Source organism: Choloepus didactylus, chromosome 27, assembly GCF_015220235.1.
Source record: "Choloepus didactylus isolate mChoDid1 chromosome 27, mChoDid1.pri, whole genome shotgun sequence".
NCBI classification, from domain to species: Eukaryota; Metazoa; Chordata; class Mammalia; order Pilosa; family Megalonychidae; genus Choloepus; species Choloepus didactylus.
Window position 1 is genome coordinate 14012414 of NC_051333.1, and position 18623 is coordinate 14031036.

General features: G+C 55.4%; 1 protein-coding gene across 4 annotated transcripts; it reads right to left on the reverse strand.

Moving 5' to 3' along the window:
- Window positions 1-284: 284 nt before the first annotated feature.
- BCKDHA (branched chain keto acid dehydrogenase E1 subunit alpha) lies at window positions 285-18536 on the reverse strand. 4 transcript variants are annotated; one of them, XM_037818787.1, is made up of 9 exons: window positions 12728-12871; window positions 11874-12056; window positions 11614-11700; window positions 7294-7402; window positions 4046-4207; window positions 2236-2439; window positions 1804-1945; window positions 1414-1585; window positions 285-828 (listed from the first exon to the last, which is right to left on the reverse strand). In XM_037818787.1, the coding sequence occupies exons 1-9, from the start codon at window positions 12854-12856 to the stop codon at window positions 658-660; spliced, it is 1359 nt and encodes a 452-aa protein (XP_037674715.1). In that variant the 5' UTR covers window positions 12857-12871; the 3' UTR covers window positions 285-657. The 4 variants fall into 4 exon arrangements, with proteins under 4 accessions (XP_037674715.1, XP_037674714.1, XP_037674716.1 ...); XM_037818786.1 differs by having other exon boundaries at window positions 2236-2442; XM_037818788.1 differs by lacking the exon at window positions 12728-12871 and adding an exon at window positions 18386-18536 and having other exon boundaries at window positions 658-828; window positions 2236-2442.
- Between the last annotated feature and the right edge of the window lie 87 nt (window positions 18537-18623).

Consider the following 18623-nt stretch of genomic DNA (forward strand, 5'->3'; position numbering starts at 1 on the left):
AGCTCAGCTGTGCCCCAACTCTCACACCAGACCTGCCACCCGCACAGGCGGGATCAGCTCCCATGAGCCTCCTGTCCACCTTGCCGGAGACCATCTCGCGAGGTCCCCCTTCCCCTCCCGCCTGCTGGGGCTACCCTTCCAGCTTGCAAAAGTTTCCGGGGGAAGTAGATATCCCAAAGGTCCTCAACTTATTTGTCTAAAGTGGCGAGTCTGGGGGTGTTCCTAAATCTGTCACCCTGGGCTCCTCCCCACCCCCAAAACTCCAGGAAGTGGAGACCAGAGCCTAAGGCAGAGAAACAGTTTATTCACTAACTTTGCTGACCACTGCTCACCCTGTGTAAGTCCCACGGGCCAATGTGCCGTACCACACCCAGCCAGAGGTGCCTCCCCCAGCGTGCAAGAGAAGGCACCATAACAGCAGGCAAGAGGGGCGGTGGGGTGACCACTACAAACACTGTCCCCGCCTCGCTTCCCACCAACAGAACAGGTGAGGGGCAGGAGCTGTCCTGCCCCCGTCTCCACCACTGCCCCGGCCCCTGGAGTATTCTGGAAGGAGCTGGCTGGGGGGAGGGGTGGTGCCCTGCCAGCTTTTCCTCTCCCCCGCGGAGGGGCCACCTCTGGGGAGGATGGGAGGAGGGGAGACGGCGGGTCTGGGCCTCACTTCTCAAAGTGCTCCAGGGGGTAGTGCTCCCCGTAGGCCTGCAGGTGCCGGGCCAGGGCCTCCTGCTGCTTGCGCAGCATGGCAGGCATCTCCTGGTACACATCCGAGAAGAGCAGGCTGAGGCGGGGCTTTGGCTTCCGCTCAGCCTGCTCAAAGGCCTCCATCACCTGGGGGGACCCAAGGGGGTGCTCAGCCTTTGTGTCCCCACCCCCCAAGCCCAGCCTCTCCATCCTTAGTGGGGACTGGGCACCGCACCACACATCCAGACGTGTTTAAGCCTCTTGGCAGCCCTCAGAGACAAACAACTTGGAGATGAGGAAACCAAGCCATGGAGGAGAGAAGGAACTTGCCCTCCACGAGGTGGTGAGGGGTAGAGCCAGACACGCCCATGCTGCCTGCCCCTGGGGCTGCTCTTCCCACCGAGCTGTGCTGTCCCGAGCTGTGCTGTCCCTCGGCTGCCCCCCAGCCCGGGGGACGCTCACACATGTGGATGAAGCCACCAGTCCCCTAGCAACGTGCTGGAGCAGGTTACCGCCAGCATCCTCTTCCCAGATGAGGAAGTGGAGGGCAGAGAGGGGAACCCACCCGAGGACGCAGCAGGGGGTGTATGGCCCAGGCAGCCGGGCTCCGTGGGCCATGCTTAGAGGAGTCCCCCAAACTCCAGATCTGAGCCCTCCAGAGCTCTCCATGATGGGCCAGCACCACCACCTCCAAAACACCCTCCGGGGCAATAGTTCCCCACAAGCACTCACCTTCTTGCGGGACTGCTTCCTCCAGGCCTTCTCCTGCTCCTCGTCCCACCAGCCACGGCTCAGCAGGTAGTGCCTCAGCCGGGAGATGGGGTGGTCTTGCTTGTCCCAGTAATTGACCTCATCCACCGAGCGGTAGGCTGAGCTGTCATCACTGGTGCTGTGGTGCCCGATCCTGCCCAGGGGGAGGGTCACAGGGTCAGGCAGTACTCTGGGGTCGGGGTCAGGAGGGAGGAGACTGGACAGGAAGAGAGAGGTGGGAGGGGAATAAAGGCAAGGAAGAGGAGGTGACATAGGGTGAGAGGGTCATGCTTTGGGGAAACAGTAACAATGTAGGGGAGATGCTGAAGACAGGGGCTGTCGAGGCCGGGGCAGTATGGAGAGAGGCAGCACCTGTAGGTCATGGCCTCAATGAGGAAGGGCTGGTTCTCTGCCACGGCCCGCCGCCGGGCCTCCCTCGTGGCATTGTACACAGCAAACACGTCGTTGCCGTCCACGCGGATCGACACAATGCCATACCCAGGACCTCGAGCTGCTGTGGGACAAAGAGAAGGCAGGTCAGGTCCCAGAGCAGGATGGGGAAAATGAGCTGGACGGGACATGAGGGAAAAAGGGGAAGGGAGGGAAGGAAAAAAGCAGAAAGCAAACCACAGAGCTCTGGTCACTGTCTCCTGCACACTTAGCTTGGGTCAGACAGCACAGGAAGAGACAGAGGAGAGGGACGTGGGGAGAGAAGCACCAAGTGGTGGCAGGAGGGGAGGAAGACGGGCACAAGTGGGGATAGGGAGACACGGGCTGGGGGAGGGGCACTGGCAGGGTCCATACCTATGCCATCCCCGCGGTACTGCTCGGAGGTGGGCGTGGAGATGGCATAGCCATTGTTACGGCAGAAGAAGATGATGGGGCACTCGAGAGTGGCGGCGAAGTTGAAGCCGGCGTGGGCATCCCCTTCGCTGGCTGCCCCCTCACCAAAGTAGCAGATGACGACTCTGTTGGCATCGGCCCGCTTGGCTGCGTAGGCTGCCCCCACCGCTGCAGGGAACGAGGGGGCGGGGAGCAGGAGCAAGTGTGGGCACGCATACACACACTCTCACCCACACATCCACACACCCTACCTCACACCTACACGCATACACTAACACACACACATTCATGCACACCCACACACACCTGACCCAGGGCTCTGGGATGGGAACCTGTAGCCCTCACCCCCTGGCTTCTCCCTCTCTGCAGAGGGCAGATGTGTCCCCCCAGGTGCTCAGGCTCAAAACTCAGCATCACCTTGGACACCTGACTTCCTTTCACTCCACAGCTACTGGCTCCACCTTCAAAACCCAGCCAGGCTCTCACCCTCCTCACCACCTCCTCTGCATCTCCCTGGCAGTCTCCTCACTGGCCACTGCCCCCCCCGCCCCCCCCTCTCCTCCCCACTCGGCAGCCAGAGGACTCTCAAATGTGAGCCATGCCAAGTCACCCACAGTGGAGACTCCCCCTGCTCCTGGGCCCCCATTCGCTGAGGGGAGGTCAAAGAGCACAATCTGCACCCCAGCCCGTCTCCTCGCAACACCAAGCAGGCTCCTGCCCAAAGATCTCCCTCCCTCCCCTCCTCCTGGGAGTTACTTAAGTGTCACCTGTGGCCCCAGCACACACCACTCCCCCTCAGCTGCATTCTCCTCCAGAGGACTGGTCACCCCAGACACTGTTTCACTTTCTCTTGTTTGCTGTCCACCCCACACCACAGTGTTAGCGGCATGAGGGTTGAGGCTTTGGTTTGTTTTTTTTCAGAATGATGACCAGGAGGTGGTAAAGACTCCATTTGCCAAATGAGTGACTTTACAGCCACCTGAGTGGACGACTGGGGCCAGGGCCCAGCCTCCTGAGAGTCCTACCTACCTTTAGCTCCTCCAAGAAAATCTCAAGCACCCACCCAAGAGGCAAAAAGTGTTCCCAAGCAGAACAGGTGCTGACGTAGACACAATTCTGTAGCCCAGACTGCCAGCCTGAGGGCAGGGCCAGAGGTCCAAGGCCTGGATCTCCCCACTGGCACCTGGTGCATAGATTTCCTGAGCATTCCCCTTTATGTAAGAAGCCATCCCTACTGCTCTAAGCCTCGAGGCCTCTAGAGCTAAGCGTTGGGAGGTCTGTCTGACTCTGAGGGCTGAGGCAGGCAAGGTGAGGATCAACAACCTGGACTTCAGAATCACACGGTCCAGGGTCTGAGGCTCTGCTCTTTCTCTACCTGCACAAGAACATTAGCAAGTATCTTCCTTCATTAATCTCAGTTTCCTGCTCTTTAAAATGGGAATAACAGCAAATAACAGCATGTTCCTCCTATGGCCACTGTGAGAGCCATTTGGATGACAAAGATGAAGCAGGAGCGCTGAGCCTGGCGCCTGCACACTCAACAACGTGGTGCGGGTCTGTGGGCAGGCAGATGGGGTGGGCACGATTTGGGGAAATCAAGAGTGTGGTCAGGCAGGCTCCAGCCCACTGAACCCGAGGAGGACACCCCAGAGCCTTCTGAAGGGTCCTGTCAAGAGAGGCTGGCAAAGTCTGGAGTGCAGACCTGGGCTTGGAATGTGACAACCTGGAAGGCAGAGAGAAGGGCTGGGGGTCTGCGGGTGTGAGGCCTTACCCTGAGGGATCTGCGTGGCCAGTGGAGAGGAGATGGTAACGAAGTGGCGCTCCCTGCAGCCGTAGTGGACAGGCATCTGGCGCCCCTTGCCCGGGTCATTCACGTTGCCGTAGCACTGCGACATGAACAGCTCCAGGGGGTAGTCCCGGTACATCAGCACACCTGGGGGCAGGGACAGAGGTCAGCCTGGGGGGGCAGTGGAGAGGGGCGGGTGTCAGCCCAGCCCTGTGGGTGACCCGGGGAAAGCCTCTCCGTGCTGGGGTTTCTGCTTCCCTGTCTACACGGCAAAGGGCTGGACTAGAGCAGAGGCGGCAAATCAGATGCCCATGGGGGCCAGGCAGGAAGCACAGGCCTGTCCGACACAGGGCACGGCAACTGCTGCCCAGGGCCGCTCTGGTTTCTCACAAGAAGGCAGAAATGCACGAAAACAAAAAAAAAAAGGCCAGAAATCCAGATTTTTTTTTTTTAAGCGTTTTCAACTAATTCAAATACTTTAAAAATCATCATGTGAGTCAAATGAAAGGACAGGCCACCAGTTCAAAATTTTTGGACCAGAAAGAAAATATTCAAACCCGTTTATGGCAGTAAAACCCTTTCTTCAAACAAAACCTCCCGCAGATGCCCACCTCACCATCAAAGGGTAGCAGGCTGGGGGCCAGGGCCCTGCCCGCTAAGTCGGAAGACAAGAGGGTGTTGTGACTGGCTTGGGACGAGCTGCCACCTCCTTTGTCCCACCTGAAAAGGGGGAGTGTCCTGGCACCCCCACCTGTGGCAGGGGTCACCAGGCCCTGAGGGGGCACTCTGAGAACAGGAAGCACTGTGCACAAGTGGCTGAGGCTGTGGTTTCCAAACCTTTCTTTATTGCGGGGCACCTCCTTCAAATCAAAGTTTAACGGGCAGCACACTACAAGGCAGTCACGTTTTTTGCCAGGAATTCACATCTTCCCTGAATAATAATAGCAAAAATGAGGATAATTCTTACTACATGCTCAGCCCTGTTCTGTGCACGTTTGCGTATTTCTCTAATTGATCCTCACAACAGCCCTGTGAGGGGGCAGAACCACCACCCCCATTGGCCGATGAGAAAAGGAGGTACAGAGCGCACCTCGAACTGGACCCAGAGCTCCCCACGATTAAGAGGCAGGGAAGGGAGCCGGCACAACGCAAGACTCCAGCACTTCAGGGCTGATCCTGAGACTGGGAAGTGGGGAGCGGTTGTTCATCAGCTAAAGGGGTGCTGTGTGAGACAGCCCCATAAGCAGTTTAGTGTTGCTCTGGCCATCGGAAATTATGTATTTCTTGATTCTTTTCAATGGAGTTGAGGAGAAAGTTTAGTGTTACTTCAACAATCCCTTCTAAAATAAGATGGTGTTAGTATTTTTTGTCATACACATTTGAACACAGTACAAATTCACATGACTGTGGCCACACTGTACATAAAAGGGGTATTTTGCTTGAAGCAGGAAAGGGTGGTCCCCAGGTCCTGCTGCTATACCTAGGACTCAGGCTTCCTCCCAACAGGATCCATGGTCCACCTGCACGTGAGTCCCAGGCAGGGCTGGAAGGGGGTGATGGTGTAAATAATGCAGAGTCACAGGCCAACACCCAGGTGTTTCTAACTTGCACCAGGAAACTGCAGGCCCAGTGGGAACAACTGCTCTAGTCTGACACCTGCTGCCACTTAAAACTCCTTTTCCAAAAGCATCGCTCAGGGCTCCCGGCAGCACTCCTGCACCCCTGGGCTCACCTCCATGTGGCCCTGGGAGTGCAGCACGATGGGCAGCCTTGGGTCCCGCAGCCGGCAGAGGGGGTAACCATGATGGCTGTCTCCCCCAGTCGGTGTGAGGGCAGGATGAGGCAGCACAGAGCCGGGCCTGCCCTTACTACAGCATGGCCTCAGGGAGAGCCCTCAGCCTGCCCGTGAAGCACTCAGAACAGCACCTTGGCATTCCAGAAGAGTGCCATCAACACTAGCTGCTGCTGTGAGTCCTGCTGTTCTCCCCACTCCTCAGAGGAGCTGAGACTCAGAGGTGAGGCAGCCACTAAGCTGGGGCTGGAGCACAGGGGTCTGACAGCCCTCATCACCCTATAACAGGCTGCCTCCTTAGGGGCCTCTCTGCAGCTTCCCAGATGCAGCACCTGGTACCAACTCCTCTAGTGCAGGAGGGCTCACTCCTGCTGAGGTGGCCAGGCCCTCCCGGGGTCCCACAGCCTTCCCAGTCCTGCTCAGAGCCCTCACCAAATATATATCCCTTCAGCACAAACAAGTAGGCTGCAGTCAGCAAACCAGGCAGGGGCTTGGCCTGCTGCTTCGACTTTGGGGAAATCTCGGTGTCCTTGCTAACGATGCTGAACCGCAGGCAAATATCACAGGGCATTTGTCCCCCTACCACATGTGGGGGGCGGGTGGCCTGGTCCAGCTGAGACTGGTGAGCCTGAGAGTAGATGGGAATGTCATCTAGATGGGATGGCATGGTGGCTGGGCCCTGCCTCCCAGCAGAAGCCAGCATGCTGAGGGACCTGGCCCGAGGGCCGAATGTCAATGTCCCATGAACCCCCTCAACTGCTGTTCTGGGAGAAGTTACTATCCCCCATTACACGTGAGGTGTCTGAGGCCTGGGGCACTTAGGCAACTTGCCAAAGGTCAAGCAGCACCTGGGAGGAGGGGCTGAGACTTGCATCTCTGGCATCAACAGTGATGGCAGACACCCACAGCTGGCTCCGCTGCTGGAACCCCACTCACAGCTCCCTGGGCCAACCCTTCCCTCCCAGTCACTTACTGATTCTCACCTACTTTCTTCACCCTATTCCCCAGCCCTTCCTTCCTTTCACTCGTTCACTGAACTGGCTCCCTGGCTGGGCCCCGCCAGGCCCCTGATCCTCCACTGTGCCGGGGTCTGTCAAGGCCTCCTACTTGCTTCTGCTCCCTGTGGACCCAGGGCCTGCAGAGAGGCCAGGAGAGCCTGGCCCAGAGAAGGGAAATGACTTGCAAAAAGCTGACAACTGGTAACTGGCAGAGCACAAAGTGGAACATGGGCATCTGACTCTAAATCCTCAGCTCTTAATAAACCTTCTGGCTTTCAGAGAGAGGAAGTCGCCTCCTCCAAACTCCTGTCCCTGGCTTGTCTCTTTCTTGCTAGGAAAGTCCGTTCTCTGCCCCTCGGAAGGCCCTGTGCTATGCTGCTTGGAAAGAGCCTAGGCCTACCCCTCTGGCCTCTGTCCCTGGGGCTGGGCACGGGCAGACATACCTGCCTCCCGGTACTGGCCGAACACCAGGTCCGTGTTGTCCAGGGCGGCCGCGCTCCCCACATGCGTCCCCTCCTCGCCGTAGTTGGTCATGTAGAAGGAGATCCGGCCCTGGGGGGTTGGGGGGCAGGTCCGGGCTCGGTTACGTTGGGCAATGGGAGAACCACCCAAATCCTGCCCACCTTCTGGTGACTCCATCAATCAGCAGATGCTTCCCACAGGCCACGGTGGGGTCCCGCCTCCATGGAGGGACTGCAGGGCTGGGAGAGCCGTAACAGGGGAAGCAGGGGCCAGGGCAATCGTGACGGGGACTCCAAAGCAGATGCCTGCCCCGTACGGAAGGGCATAGGAAAACTTCCTAAGCTGAGCAAGTGGCAGAGGATGAGCTTCCAGGCAGAGAAAAGAATAAGGGCTGTGAGGTCAGTAGGACTGGGACACAAGGTGGGAGAACTAGATGGGACAGAGCACCCAGATCATACAGGAATGACCCTGGGAACAACAGGAACCCACTGAAAGGTTCCACTCAGAGGAGTGACGTGAGTGGACCTGGTTTTAAACTATTTCTTTAGGCCGCTGTGTGAGGAGTGAATGGAGACTGAGTGCAGTGACCTAGGTAAGAGGTGCTGGCAGCCTGACTCTGTAGCAGCAACAAGCTGGCTGGTGACACCAGTACTCAGGCAACCTCCCTTTCTCCCAAGCCACCTCCACTTCAAACGCCCAGGTTCCCAGCCTCCCTTGCAGTTAGAGGTGGCCATGGGACATGGTTCTAGTAAGAGGCTTAAGTGGAAGTACTGGGGGCATCTGGGAAAGAATTTGCTTTCTTCATGAAAGGAATCGCTGCAGCTGGTGCTACCTCTCCTCCCCCTATTACTGACTTGCATATAGCCATGAAGCCTGGTCCTGTGGCAGCCATTTTGTGAACATGAGGCAACAAGCATGGGTGGGTGGAAAGCCAAGTCACCAACGGTAAGGCAGAAAGGAAGAACCTGGGTCTCTGATGGCAACTGCTGAGTGCTAAGTGGATTTCTAACTAAACACCTAGAAACCTCAGTGAATGAGAGGGGAAAAAGTGATAGCAAGGGAGAGGGAGGAAATAGGGATGAGACGCAGGTTTTCAATTCAGACGAATGGGTGGATGGTGGTGTCCATTGCTGAGAAAATGAATATGGGAGGAAGATGAGGGAGGGAGGGGTTAGGACAGACTGAGTTTGCTGTGGGACATCCAGGATGAGAAGCCAAGTAGATCTGGGGCCTAGAGACTTAGTCTGAGCTGGAGATTTGGGAAATCCCTGGCATTCCAGTTGCTGTGGACAGATGAAATGCTTTCTCCTAAGTGGGGAGCCAATTAAGATGATAATTGACCTTACAGTGCCAAGAGAGTAGGTGGCTGCTAGAGGCTGAGGACCTGGCAGGGCTCAGGCTGGTGTAGGGAGAAGTCTGAGAGGGGCTCCTGAGGAAACAGGACTTGAGCTCCTGGAAGAGGCTGCTGGTTACCTAGTTGGTATCCTATCTCCCTTCCTCTTTGTTCACAGAGATCTCATTCTACGGTGTGACAAATAAAACATAAGCAGATGTTATTGGGTGGAAGTGCCTGGAAACTTCCTTAGGAGGGGGTGGGGGAAGACAGCTGGAATGTGCCATATTTAACCTTCCCCCTTCCTTCTACTTCCTGCCTGGAATGAGACTTGATGGAGGATGCTCAAGCAGTCATCTTGCACCATGAGGGAACTCAAAGATAGAAGCCAGAGCTCGGATGACAGATCAGAAAAATAAGAGGACACTGGGGATACCAATGATATTGTGGCCCCAGACCATCTCTTTCCAGATTTTTTTTTTACGAGTGAAAAAACTTTCTATTTAAGTCACTGCTTTCGGGGAGAGTAGGAGTGGGGCTGTTACTTTGCAGCTAAAAACTTAACTCCTAGCTAATAAAGGCTGAACCTTGAAGGATGAGTTGATCTTATGGAGGGGTTCCTCTGGACCAGCCAGTGGGCTAAGGCCTTTACATGCTGGGTCTCCCACATTTCTTACTCCAACCCTACTGAGTGGATTCTATCATTAACCTCATTTTACAGACAAGGAGATGAAGGCAAAGACAGGTAAAATTGCTTGCCCGAAGTCACAGCCGTGATGGGAACCCAGGTCATGTTACATTCCCAAGCCCCTGGGTGCGCAGCCAAGGCCTGGGGCAGGAAGGAGCCCAAGGCGCGGACCCGAGGAGCAGTGCGGCCTGGCCTGGCCCTGAGGCTGTGCAAAGAGCAGCAGAGAGCTGAGGTCTCAGCGGAATGGGGAGACAGAGTGGACAGGAAGGGCCCAGTGCGCCAAACTGTGAAGCGATGCCCGGACTTGACCCTGTGGGTGGTGGGAGCCAGAGGGAGTTTCTGGGTAGGCTGGCGACACCACCCTCACTTCAGACACCACACATCGTGTTCCTGTAAGGAGGCGAGTCTGAATCTGCTCAGTACTTCCCCTACCTGGTGAGTATCAGGCTTTCCTCTGCAGGGGTATCACCTGGAGGCTTAATTAAAATGCAGATTCCCGAGCCCCACCCCCAATTCTGACCCAGCAGGTTCGTGGAAATCTGTGGTCCTGCCTGCCCAGCATTACTCCCCCCTTTCCTAACAGGAACCAGCGGCCCCACTCTCAGTCTAGGATGGACTCCACCCCTCTACTCCCCAGGCTCCTGGGAGCACACAGGACCCGGACCTGGCCAACCTGCGCGGTGACTGGCTTGGGAAGGGGTCTGTGACCAAGACTCGGCCAGTGAGCATCTGCCAGGGGCCTGCTGCCAGAATGCTGGGCGCTAGACAGTCTCTCTCTACCGCTAAGTAGAGAGAATAATAATTGCTAGGTTGAAAAGCTCGTAACAAACAATAATAGCTAATGTTATTGAATGCTTGCTAAGTACGTTTTACTGTTCCTAAGGTGCTGTAATTTACCCTCTTGGGAACCTCATGAGGTACTGTGGGGTTAGGAGTCACATTTTACAGATGAGAAAACTGTAGCACTGAGAGGCTAAGCAACTTTTCCAGGGTCACAAAGCTAGAAAGTGGCAGAACCAGGACTTAAATCTTACAGTCTGGCTCCAGAGCCTATACTTGGAGCCCTTTCTCTTTGCTGCCTCTCCATGAGCCTGGAGCTTCCAGAACCATCACTGCTTGACAATAAGGGATGCCAAGTCAAAGGAAAGTAGAGAGGGGATGCCGAGAGAGAAACCAAGCGTGGTGACCCCTTTTGAGCCCCCGGGTCTAGCACACCTGAAAACCCGGCCCTTTGGACTTTCAGTTATTTGAGTTAATCAATTCCCTCTCTCTGCTGGCATTGGTTTGACTGGGCCTTTGCCCGTATACTAGGACTGCTAAGGATACAGCACATTTGGCATGGGCCAAGGATGGCCTGGGGCTCTCCAGGGAGCACTGTGGGTCCATACTGCCTCTCAATCAGACCGAGCTCCCTGGGAGGAAGGGCCGCCCTGTCTTCTCCCACCCTCTTCCAGCACGGCTGAGCCCCCGGATGGACACGCAGTCAGTGTTCCCAGTCATTTTGCCCAGCCTCTGCCTTTGGGCAGAACCGTTCCAACTCCTCCTCTGGAACCCCAGGAGAGTGCCAAGAACTCTGATAACCCCCCACAAAAGACCTCTATTCTACTCTCTCCTCCCTGGGGGCTTGTCCTTTGGCCCAAACACCAGTAGGGGGCCCTCAGGTGCGGGACACTGTTATCGAGTTCCAACTTGGCGGGCCTGGGCCAGGGGAACTGATCAGCCCCTAGGAAAGGTAGTGGGGCACGGGTGGTAGCGCCCTCCACGGCCCCCCGGGCCTGAGAAAGTGGAGCCGAATGCAGGCCCCATTTCCTCACCCCAAAGTACAACCGTCAGGGGAAGCTTGCCGGAAAAAACCGCCCCCTTTACCTTGCCCGCCCACTCCCCGTTACCGGAGCAACTCCCGCCCCTTTTCAAACAACCTCCGCGCCCTCTCAGAACCAATCCAAGCCTTTAACCTCTACAGCTACCCCGCCCTCTATACCGCCCGATATAAGCTTGTACTCTCCCCTAATAAACTCTCTTGGCTTCTTCACCCTAAAAGAAACGTGTCCCGCCTGTTCCTTTTTCGCCGCCCTCCATACTTTGCACGCCACCGCCGGGGACCTGGCCAAGTCCCCCGCCTCGCCCTCGCCTCCGGGAAAGAGCCCCCGCCGCCGGTACCCTCCGAGCAGTCCTGAGAGCCTAGGATTTAGCAACCGGCCGCCACCCCCCCCCAGACAAGTCAACTGCGACCGCACTCAGGTAGGTTCTAAGCCCCACCTCAGGACTGTCCCCACGCACCTGCCGCTGGGACTCATAGAGGATCCGGTCCATGGTGTTGAGCAGAGTCATGCTCTTGTACAACTTCAGCACCTTCTCCTTGGGCAGCTGCAGAGGGAAGCACAAACAGACATGGGGCAGAGGGGAGTACTGACAGACGGTGGGCAGAGGGAGGCTCCAATAGACTTGGGCAGAGGGAGGCACTGAGAGAAGTGAGGCAGTTGGGACCATGGAGGGGAGATGGGAAAGGGGGGGGGGCAGGGGGAGAGGCAGCCTCTCACCTGGGGATCCTCGCTGGGGTTGATGATCTGGCCCTGCCGATCCATGACGCGGTAGATAGGGATTCCAGAGATGGCGTTGGGCTGGATGAATTCTAGCTTGTCTATAAACTCTGCTGAGGCACCTGGGAACTGGGGCTTGTCATCCAGGGATGAGAACTGTTGCTGCTGCTGTCCCCGGGGATGCTGGGGAGAGAGGGATGAAACTGACCCCTGCGTCAGGAGCAGCACCGAGGCCCACCTGGCTCGGCTCATGATGGCAGGCAGGAAGGCACCGTGGCTACGCCACTACAGTCCCGGTGAACTCTGGGACCAGACTCACAGGGTCGGAGTCCCAGCTCAGCCAATTTCTCGTAGGGTGACCTTGGGTATATTACTTCTTTGTATCTCAGTTTGCTTGACTATAAAATTGGGACGAAAATAACAATATCGCACAGGGTTGTTGTAAAGATTAACTGCCTCAGTAAAGTGGCAGGGAGTAAGTGGGAGAACTTATTAGCAATTATTATTTTTATCACAGGCCCAAGCTCTTGGCCTTCTAGGCCTCCCCAGTTTGGCCACAGACCTCCCTACCTCTCGCTCTCCCATTGTTATAACCACCCACATGCCTGCACGCTGCCCTCCAGCCAGCCAGGCTCTCTACGGACCCCTACCCCCACCAAGGGAGCCATCCAGAATAGAGCTTAAGGCTACAGACTCCAATCAGAGCTCCTGGGTTCAAATCTCTTGCTGGGTGACCCTGGGAAAGTGATTTCCCCTCTTTAAGTCTCCCCTTTCTCATCTATGAAATGGAGAACACCTCCTGGGAAGGTGGCAAGGCTCACACAAGACTGTGTGTGACACATCTGGCACCGTACCTGTAAGTCAGATGGCAAACGCTCAGAACAACACTGGCTGTTACCGTTTCTACCACCACATCTCTGCTCTCTCCTCTTCACTAGAGTTAAACTGCCTCTTCCCCCATCGCCTGGCAAACTGCTCCACATGCTTTGACGCTCTCTCCACTCTAGTCCTAGCTCCCCCTGTGAGCCCAGGCTGACTCATTCAACAAATATTTGAGCACCTGCTTTGTTCCAAGCCCTGAGCAGGGTTCTGAGGACCCAGGACAGGCTGTCCTGCTGCCTTGAAGGGAAGAAAGATGCTGAATGAGCAATGATGAGGGTGATTCATATTATCCCAGGAGAAGGCAGGAGGCTACCGTAGAGTGTAAAGTGGCGTGAGAGCTGAGGCCTGCAGGATAAGCAGGGGTTAGGGGGAGGGCATTCCACACAGGGGGAACAGAGCAAGCTGAGGCCAAGCAGCAAGGAGGAGAACATTCCCCATGGAACACAGAAGGACTTCCAAGGGGCTGAAGAGGTTCTCACAGGGAGCATCACACCCCCTCAGTTCAGATGAGGCATGGCGGGGAAGGCTCAGGAGAAGCCTGCAGCGCCTGGCAGGATGTGAACCAACTGGAATTCTTAGCTCCTGAGCTAGCCAGCCTTGAACTGATCTGAGCAATGCAACAGCCACCCCCCTTTATTAAGCACTTCCTGTGTGCCTTGCTGAGCTGAGGCATGGTCTTACTAACTCCTCAAAGCATCTCTGCCAGGCAGGGATCATTTATTATTATTATTATTGAATAGATGGAGAAACTGAGCTTCCGGGAGGTAAAATAGCCTGCCCTGGGCCACAGATCCTAAAAAACCTGTCAGGACTGGGCATCCAACCTAGGCAGGGCTGACACACAGATCCCAACCCCAGCTGCCACTGCCAGCCCGATTTCACGTGTTTACAACATTTCTCCCCCCAGATCCCCGGGTTCCTTGGAGGTCAGCTGTTGTGGCTTCACCTCCTCTAGAAGCTAAAGGACAGGTGGATCGGCCAGAGGCAGGATCTCACACGTGAGCGCCTAAGCCTGTTCCTCCTGATCCCCTCCCTTCCCTTAACTGCAGTGAACAAGCTAAGGTTCCAGTGGGCAGTGTGCGTGTGCGTCTGCGGTTTTTGGGAAATCAAGCATCTCACACCCCAAGGGCAGGGCAGATTGGGCCCCGACAGCATCACCAAAGAACACTACCCCCCCACTTTGCTAGGAAGCAGCCCACCACTTGCAGCACCATGTCTCCCCCTTCCAAGCACTCTGCAGGGCTAGACTTTCACATCTACCTAGAGGATGATTCTGTCTTACCTCTGTCTCCCTCATACGGTCACAAGTTCCAGTTAGGCTGGGACCATGCCCAGGTCGGTTTACACAGCTGGCACTCAACAGGAAGTTACTGAACAATCAGGTGAATGAGTGGTTATGCTTACTGGCTCTGTGTCAGACTGCCCTGGGTTCCAACTGATAGGTAACTGGGTGGCCCTCCGCAAAACACTTCATCTCTTTGAGTTTCCTCATCTGGAAAAAGGCTGCAGAAACCTGTTGTGAAAAGTTACTAAGATAACATACATAAAGGGCTTAGCCCAGGGCTGAAATGTTTTAGGTGCTCAAGACTGGTAGCAAGGAGACAAAGAAAACCTCAGAAGTTAGGATATGGGGGAAGAGAAAGGACTGGTGACTTAGGAAGAAGACAGGGGTAAAGAGGAGTTGGGGAGAACTGCCTGCTCCTAAAACTGGATTTTCACACCAGACTGTGGTCCCTGCCACACTCCAGAGAAACTGAGGCACAGGGGTGCTACGCTTAACGGACAGAGCAGGACTGAAGGCAGGGAACCCTGAAGAGGGTATGCTAGGACCAGGAGAGCAGAGGTCAGGAGGATGGGCTCTGAGGGCTCAGAGCAAACTGGGGCAGAAGGGCGAGACCATTTGCTTCCAGAGGCTAGAGAGCTAAGGTCAGGGCACCCTGGCCCACCCCTCCACTGGAGCTGGGCCGGGGCTCCTCCTCTCCATTCTTTCCTGGGCCTGCAGGGTGATAATACCAACCCCCAGGGTTACTGTGTTGATTCAGTTGACTCAGTGGAATACTGCAGAGATAAAGGGCTCAGGGGTCCTGAGGAAACGCTCCATTCCGTGGCAAAATGCCTGCAGAGGAAGGATGTGACTCCAGCCACTGATCCTTCTGTTACGGAGGAGGGGGCTGGCCCTTGTGGCCAGTGACTTACAATGGCAGAGGCTGCACAGCTGTAAACAAAGCTCTGAGCCACGCATCCTCTCCCCCACCATAGGAAAGTAGAGAGGCTCCTCGGGACAGTCTGGCCTGCCCCTAAGGCACTGGGGGGCCCTTCAGTACCACCTGGTAGGGCAGGATGACAGACCCTAGAGCCGAACTGCCTGCGCTCAAGTCCTGGCTCCGTCCCTCTCAGAGCTGCGACCTTGGGCAGGAAAACAGACTCCCTAAACCCCAACCCCTCGTGGAGATAAGAGTACCTACCTCACAGGCTTGTGGGGAAGCAGTAAAGCAACAATGGAAGCTCCAGGGGAACCGCGCAGCAGGGCGGCTGTCACTAGCGGCATTGGCAGGAGCAACAGGGAAAGCTTCCTGGAGAAGGGGAGTCAACCCGAGGCCTCTGGACAAGCTGGGGTGAGTCACGCAAAGGCCCGGGGGAAGGGCACTTCAGTCCTGGGTCCGAGGCAAGAGAAGAGAGCTGGGCGCCCGGGAAACTGCAGTGTGGCTGGAGAATGAACGACGGCTAATTACGTGCCTGGGCACCACAGACAGCACCCTCTGCCTATGTGGCACACGTCCATTCAGCATCCTGGTGAGGCTGGCACTACCATCAGCTCCGAAAGCGGAGGCGGCACCCTCGCTTTCAGATGGAGGCTCAGACGCTGGTGATCTATGCCGGGACTGGATAAGCAGGATGTTTCCGGATTGAACCTCAGCTCTATTCCTTCCCCTGCCGACAGCCTGAGACCATGAAAAGAAGTTGGGCTTTGGAGTCCAGAGCTCCAAATTCAGGCCTCACCTCAGCCTCAGGTTCCTCACCAGCAAGAGGAGGGCACTACCAGTAGGTACCTTGCGGAGTGGTTGTATTAAAGACAACGATGGGTGGGAATTAGCACTGTAAGTCACAAAGTGCTCTGTGATGTGAATTATGATGTGAAAAGAGAGGTCTCCCAAGAGGGAAATGGACCTACACGATTAGAAGCTCAGTAATGATTCATTCGTCCCATAATACACATTGGGCACCTCCACCTGGAGATGCTGTGCAGGGTGCTGGAGCCCCAGGACAGGCTGCCCCTGAACTGCTGGGTCAAAGAAATAGCCTGATAGTTAGCACACAACGAGCTCTAGGTGCTCGCGGACTTCCAACAGGGAAGGGACTCCAGTCACGCCCCACTTGCCAGGTTCAGAGAGGTGAGGAGTTTGGGCTGAGGCCCCACAGCTAGTGAGTACTTGTGTCCTGGGCCGGAGCCAGGGTCTGGGGTAGTGGCTGAGAAACTGACCCGGTTGCCTTGACAATCCAGTTTCCTCCCTCCGCTTCTCCCCGAGCACTAAAAGAGCAGGGGTCAACCGGAAGGGGAGGAAGGGAGGTGGAAATCAGGCAAACACCTCCAGGGCAAAAGGTATTCAGTGAAGGGTGGGGACAGGTGGAGCAAGCAAGTAAGAGCAAGGTAAGGCACTCCCAGCCCTCCTCCCAACCAGACCTGCCCTGATAACCCAATCTGTCCTTTCCAACACAACCTCCAGACCTGCCCCCCAAGGCACACTCCCTTAGACTCCACCTACTTTGGCTAAAATCGCACTGTCCAATATCGTAGCCATCAGCCACTCTTGGCTACTGAAATTTAAATTCATTAAGAAAATAAGATGAAAACTTCAGTTCTTCGGTCCCATGGGCCACATTTCCAGTGCTCAGTAACTGTGGCTGCTGTACTGAACAGAACAGACACAGAACATTTCCATTATGACAAAAAGTTCTATTGAACAGCCTTGGTCTAAAATCCTCTTTAACTAAATGTTACTACCTCTGCCCCCAACTTTAAAAAAAAAAAGTCTCTTTTAATCTTAGAAAAGACAGTTAAGAGAACTGAAAGCCAAAGGTTGGATAGGGAATAGATAAATAAACAGCAAGAACACTGAAAGACATCGTCTCACCCCCCACCCAATGAAGGAGAGGCAAGAGAGAAAGATAGCAGGGAGCCTGGAGGGAAACACTGAATTAGCCACAAATGACCTTTCCCTACTCTTGCCCCAGTCCTGTCCACCTCCTGCTCCCATGGTCCAGCCAATGAGCTCTGGTGGAGGATCTGAATGCAGAAAACAAGCAGAATGGAACAGCCTAAAGGCAGGAGGCTGCCCCCACCCTATCCTGCTTCTGTAACCCTTCTGCATTTACCTGCCTCAGGTGACTCCAGGTACCCACGACTCACCCCTGGCCCATCCTCTTCATCCTTCTTTTCTTCCCCTATCTAGAGCTTCTTCCTACAGATTCTCTCTTCCCGTCCTTATAGACTGAGGTTCAGGGGATCAGAACCAAATCCATAAGATCTTGGTAGATTTCTCCCCAGGGAGAAAATCCAATCTAGTCCCTCTCAAGATCATGTCCTTTCTTCTCCCCATCTCCAAGCCCAGTGACCAACACTTTCAACAGCAGCAGACATTCCTAGCCCCATTCATAGGCCAGGCCCAGTTCTTAGCACTTGACATGTTTAATCCTTACAACAACCCTATGAGGTATCGGCTACTGTTAGCATCCTCAAAATGGGGGAACTGAGGTCCAGAGAGGTGGAGTCCCTTACCCAACAGCAGCCGGACATTGGCAGAGCAGAGTCAGGAAGTCAAATGGTATGGCTCCAAAACCTGCCCTCTTAACCACTACTCTCTTATCTGCAGAATTTTGATTTAAAGCTCTTCTGCAGCCCACCACCTCTCCACCTCTAAACTAGGAGATTTCTGCAGCCTGAGCTTGCCCTCAACAGCATCTACCTAAAGGGTTTTTAACCCTTTTGATTAAAAACTAAGCATTTGCCAAGTGTTTCTAACAAATGTGGACTAAGTGCCCTATCTGGACCCTCTCCTCCTCTTCTCCCCTCAGTAATTCAACCAGTGTTTACTGAGCATTTCCTCTGTGCAGTGACCAGACCAGACCAGGTCCCTATCCAGGCATTCGATTAGGGAAGACAAGAATTAAGACCTGCTTACACGATTCACTTATAAGTTAAAATGGTAGCAAATGCAGCAAAGAAATACAGAGCACTAAAAAAAAACAAACAAAAAAAAAATCAGTGACGGGGGAACCTGAATTCTCCTTTCTCCTCTTTGAAGGGGGCTCTTTAGCCAGAAGAAAGTCTCTTCCTTGCTAAAGCAGTTTCACTGTCCAGCCTCTGAGGGGGAAGATCTCGCCTTACTCCCCCCACCCTCTAAGCGGCCTCCTCTGGGGACCTGGGCAACTAATGAGGTACTTCCCTCCCTCAGGGTCAACTTCCCTAAGCAAGTAGGAGTTCTTCCTTTGAGTGTCCTCTCCAAGTGGTTCTCCCAGCCCTTGCCTTTCTGCGCCTGCCCTTTCTTCACTCCTTGCAAGGACCCCTTCTCTGAAGAGGTTTACGTCCCTATTACCCCTGGGAAAAATTCCCCAGGACCCTAGGTACTCACAGAGCTGGCCAGTTCCCGAGTCCCAGGCCGCCGCAGCAGCAGGGGACCGACACGGCCCAGCCCCCGGCTCAGCCCCCTAACACCCACCACGGCCACCGCCACCGCCATCTTGGCCAATGGTCGCGGGACAATCCGCCCAGCTCTTCAGCGGGACTGCAAGCTGCCCCTCCGAGAGCCTGACTCACCTGCCAGCCCCACCCTGCCAAGAAACTACCCGCTTCCAGTCCCGTGATCGCTA